Source organism: Papio anubis, chromosome 13 (genome assembly GCF_008728515.1).
Source record: "Papio anubis isolate 15944 chromosome 13, Panubis1.0, whole genome shotgun sequence".
Classification (NCBI taxonomy): Eukaryota; Metazoa; Chordata; class Mammalia; order Primates; family Cercopithecidae; genus Papio; species Papio anubis.
Window position 1 is genome coordinate 91,882,967 of NC_044988.1, and position 5,217 is coordinate 91,888,183.

Here is a 5,217-nt window from a genome sequence, read left to right on the forward strand (position 1 = left end):
TAACATATTCCAACAATCGCAATTTGCAAAATAGTAATCACAACTCCCAGGATCTGGGAGGCATTAATCAAAGCTGCAGGTTTAATTCCATTTTAAATATTGATGAAATGTGCTTCGGCAGCCTCACCCTGGCGTGGCAGGGCCAGGGGAGCCGCAGAGAGGCGCAGGGGAGGCGAAGGGAGGGTTGGTGAGCAGCTGCTGGGAGGGGAGGCATCTGTGATTCAAATTGGTGGCTGTACAGCCAGGTAGAGAGTGAAAGGGGTAGTGAAGAGGGCTGTTAAGTCCATTGCTGTCAATTTTTAACGATCAGGGAGGGGCCTGAGGACTGGTTCAGCACAATAAACCCAGTTTGTCTGGTTTCAGGGGTTACTGCTGAAGAGGTTGCAGCTGCACTGATTCGAATAGCCTGGAGACTTCAGAACTGTAATTATCAACCAGGCTGCTCACAGTGTGGCAAAAGTGGGCTCCACCAGCGCTTAACTCCTTGTGTGCTGACACATCATCGCTGCTTTCCCCACCCCTGGGTTTCCCAGCCTCAGCGGGGACTCCCAGGCAGCCTCCCCAGAGGAAACTGAGGCTCACTGGCTGCTTACCAGAGTGTGCCAGGCAGCAAGCTGTTTTCCTTAGGTCTCATGTAAAGAAATGGTGGGGAGGTGGTTAGTGATATGGGGGCAGTCTCAGCTCCTGACGTGCTCACATCTGCCCTGGGGTGAGAGGTCAGGCTGCAGAGCCTGGTGAACCTTGGTTTGAATCCACTGGTGATGGACTTAGGACAAGGCTCTCCCCTACCCGACTGGGCTGTTACAGAGATCCAATGAGACACAGTGTCTGCAAAGCACCAAGCACACATAGGCTGTCTGTGAACCTCCATCTCTCTGGCCCTGGGTCTGGTGCCTTTCACAGAAAAGGAAGGCATCCCTAGCAGGGGATCTGATTCATGAAGCTTTCCGCCGGCCCTCTGTGTTTCAGCTCTCAGGGAGTGCCCTTGTTCCCAAGCATCTGCCATTTGTCACCCAAGGAGGGTGGGCAGACCTATCCTCCCATCTCTTAGGCAGGAGGCACTGGGCTAGACACAGGGAAAGGAGAGAAGGCAAGAACTCCTCCAGTGCTCTGGCCCTCAGGAGAACTGGTTAAAGGCAGGGAGTGGCACCAAGGGAAGGGAGGAGTGGCGGGAAGGTGGAAAGGCAAGAAGGCAGGGAGAAGGCAGCGTGGTGTGAAAAGAGTATGGGCAGCTGGAAGGACGTTGCAGGAAGGATGTGCAGGACTCATTGACCCTCCTCCTGGAAGGAATGTAACCCCAAGAGACATTCTCCACATATCCATGAAGGGGTGTGGCCAAGAATGCTTGTCCCAGCATTGTTCCTGGTAGTGGGACTTGCAGGCAACCTCCGCAGCCACCACCGGCACGGAGAGGAAAATGTGACGGAAGCCAAGCATGGAATATTAGGTAGCAGTAAGAAGCAAAGAGCTGGATGTACACACAGCAACAAGAATAGGTCTTGAGTGAAAAATGTGAGACATAATGAAAGCCACAGCACAATGCCATTTCTGTAAATTAAAAACACACTTGTACACAAAACAGCAGCACATATTTTACAGAGCAGCATGCATTTTGAGGAGTCTCTATCCCACCACTGGAGTAAGTCCCTGTAGTGGTGGAGGAGGGACCCAGTGTGGGTTTGGAGGAGAAAGGAGGAAAAATGAAAATAAAGTAAATCCACGGAAGGGTCTTGTACAGAGAGATGATGGCAGCATGCTGTGGACTGAAGAATGTGATTCCAGTCTCTCTATTTGAGGTTTAAAAAACAGCATAGGCTTTATAGCTGGACAATCCTAGGTTCCAGTCTGAGCTCTCCCACATACTGATCCTGTGGACAAGTGCCTTGGCCTCTGCGAGCGTCTGTTTGTTCATCTGTAAAATGGTGGAGAAGGCTTGCCCATTGGGTGGTTGGTCATGAAGATTAAACTAAGGAGACATTGCGTTTAGGGCCTTCAGGGCACAGCCAGGAGCTCCTGCTCCTCTCCATTCCCCACTGAAAGGCCTGAAGTAAACAAGAGGGTGTTAGTCCCCTGGGGAAACCATGGGTCCTTGAAAGGGTCAAGAATGGAGAGCCTAGAAAGGAAATGAAAACCTCAGGACTCTGTCTCCTAGCACCACCAGCAAGGCCTAGACCCGCTGTCCTGGGGCTATCGCGTGTGGGCTGTCAGATCAGGCAAGTGCCCGACTGTGAAGCAGCTGCTCTCTGCCCATGAGGATGAGTCCAGCTTAGGGTGGCCAGACCGTCTCATGCTTGCCTCCGCCAGCAGCACCCAGTTAGAAACCCTTCTGTGTTCAATTTCCCCAAGACCAAGCACTCTGAAGCATTCAGTGTAAATGAAAGGTCTGTTCCTCCCCACACAAAGCTAAACAGACTGGCCATCCACAGACCATCCCAGTCCCAAGGCCCCACCTGGGAACCCCCCAGGCCAGGGAAGGTCCCAGTGAGCACCAAGCATGACCAGCTCTTCCTCTTTCCTTGCAGATGATGATGAGCACGAGTGGATCACCCGTACCTGTCGAAAGGGCTAGGACGAGATTTTGAGTCACAGGCCCGAGCTGTGAACTCTGTGGCTGCCTCCACCAGAGGTTTCCATCTGCCCTGCTGGCACTGGCTGCCCTGGGGGACAGGCTGTAGTTCTAGAACCTGACTTTTAACTCAGAAATAAAGACTTTCTGCAGTCAGTGGCCCCAAGTGTATTTGCCTTAAAAGATTGTTTCTCAGTGGGCATCATTTCACCTAGACAAAATTGTGAGCTATAGATATTCCCAGGACCCACCCTAGACCTCCCAATCAGAATCTCTGGGAATGGGGCCCAGTAATTTGCACTCCCAGCATTTTGCATGCATCTGAACATTTGAGAACCATCTCTTTATAATACATAGACGTAATTGAGCACTAACCGGTGCAGGTAGTGTGTGTGCATTATCTCCACTCCTCAAAACAGCCTTGCAAGGGGAAGGCTTTTGCGGATGAGGAATCTGAAGTTCAGAGAGACAGAGTGACTTGCTTGGTCTCAGAGGGCAGTAGGACCTGATCACTGTGCCCAGTCCTGCAGCAGTCATGGGTTCTTAGTTTCTGTTTCTGGTTGGGCCAGTGAAGCCCCTTCCTCATCCCTCTTTTCCGCTTATCACTAGAGACAGAAACTAAAAATCATGGCTTCAGGCTGCTGAAAGTCTAAAACAAAACAGAACAGAAAAACAACAACAACAAATAAGGTGGGTTGGACAAGCTTGTTAGGCCCAAGAACGATTACTCAGGCCTGTCTTTCCCTCTTGGCAGATCCCCCATTTGAACCTCACATCCTAAGCACAGAATCAGCATGGTGCCATAGAAAGAATGTGGCTTTGGAGGCCAGGCATGGTGGCTCACGCCTGTAATCCCAGCACTTTGGGAGGCCAAGGCGGGCAGATCACATGAGGCCAGGAGTTCGAGACCAGCCTGGCCAACATAGTGAAACCCCATCTCTACTAAAAATACAAAAATTAGCTGGGCATGGTGGCATGTGCCTGTAATGCCAGCTACTTGGGAGGCTGAGGCACCAGAATTGCTTGAACACGGGAGGTGGAAGTTGCAGTAAGCCGAGATTGCACCATGGTACTCCAGCCTGGGTGACAGAGCGAAACTCTGTCTCAAAAAAAAAAAAAAAAAAAAAAGATTGTGGCTTTGGCATCATATAAAAAATGGTTGTAATAATGCTTTAAAACAACACAGTAGCCGTGTGGTTAAATAATACAAGTAAGGGACCTGGCGCATAGTAGGTATTCAACATGTGTTTGCTTGAAAGAACAACTTGTTAGTGGTGCATATAATCGTTTCTCAAAATCATCCCGGTGGTCACATTTGTCAGCTAAAAATCAGAAGAGGAAGCGACAACATGTTCCAGGGCCACACATGGGCCATATGCATCCTGGATCTTTGTCTAACTGTTCCTCCTTAGAGGTTGCTAGATCCTGTCACCCCCTGTGCTCTGTCCCCTGGCTCACCAGGGCTGCCCAGTGGAGGCAGAACAGTGAGTCAGGCTTGGAAGGCAGGAGAGGAAATTGGATCTCAAACTAGGGACCCGGAGGCGTCATGCTGGGGCAGAGCCAGGAGGCAGCGGGAAAGGAGGCCTGGGCTCACTCTCAGCTGCACCAGGGAGCAGACTTGGGATGATCACCTCTCCCCAAGACGCCAGTCACCTTGGTAGATAGAGTTGAGCTCCACTGGTGGTTTCCAAACTGTATTTTGAAAACAGAAGGGACATTCATGTAAAGAAACACACAACTAAACTCACATATTTTCAAAGATACACATGTATCTAAACATTTGAAAATGGATTGGAAGAGCAGATGTATGAGGAGCAAGAAATGGGGTCAGGATGGCAGATTTAAAAACTAATAGAATAAAGAGAGGGGCCCTGCAGTCAGTGACTCATGTGCACCATGGGCTGAGGTTTCTGAGCAACTCATTTCTGTGCAGGGCCACAGCAGGCCAGGGAAGCCTCTGCATTCTGCAGGGCAGCTCTGCTCTCCACACCAGGAGCTTTAGCTTGAGCAAATGATTCTGCTGCTGAAAGAAATTTGACAACCACCAGAAAGATGCTCTTTCACTCCTCAGGTTACGAGGTGGCTCTGGAGCCTGACAAAACCACTGTAAGACCCAGTCTTGTGCAGAAGCTGGGGCCCTGCTGCCCATTCCATATTCCTTTAACTTCACCCTATTAAATGCTTCCCCATCTTCCAAATAGGCTCCTCTGCACCTCCCTCCCTGCCCCACCCTCTTGCTTACCTATTCTGTGACCTTCTCGTCTGCTACAATCCAGCTCTAATACCCACCCCCTTGGCTCTCACAGTATTTGCCAGACCGAGAGCTCCTCCAGGGCAGGGTCTGGCTGGGAGCCTTTTCTGAGTGTGCAGAGCCAGCGCAGGGCCCAGTAGAGAGTGTGTGTTCAGAGACTGGAACGGAGGGCATCAAGCAGCCTGATTCCCTCCAAAGCTTAGATAAGAAGCAGGTGTGACTGAGTACTTAGAGAAGAAATCCATCATCAGGCCTCTACAATGCATTGTTTACTAACTGGGAAATAGTACCAGTTTCCCAGGAAGGAGGATTACACTGTCCAGCAGCGCACGTATTCTGGGAGCCAGGGACCTAAGCCCTTCACCAGAGAGCAGGAAAGAAATGGAATCCCATCATGTTC

The 5,217-nt window shown here is 50.6% G+C and overlaps 1 protein-coding gene across 1 annotated transcript in view; it reads left to right on the forward strand.

Moving 5' to 3' along the window:
- MORN5 (MORN repeat containing 5) overlaps positions 1-2,732 on the forward strand; it is a 40,804-nt gene extending 38,072 nt beyond the window's left edge. The window contains exon 5 of the mRNA XM_017949588.2: positions 2,523-2,732. Coding sequence (XP_017805077.2) covers positions 2,523-2,569 — 47 coding nt within the window. The 3' untranslated portion in view covers positions 2,570-2,732. The remainder of the gene's footprint in view (positions 1-2,522) is intronic.
- Positions 2,733-5,217: the final 2,485 nt, after the last annotated feature.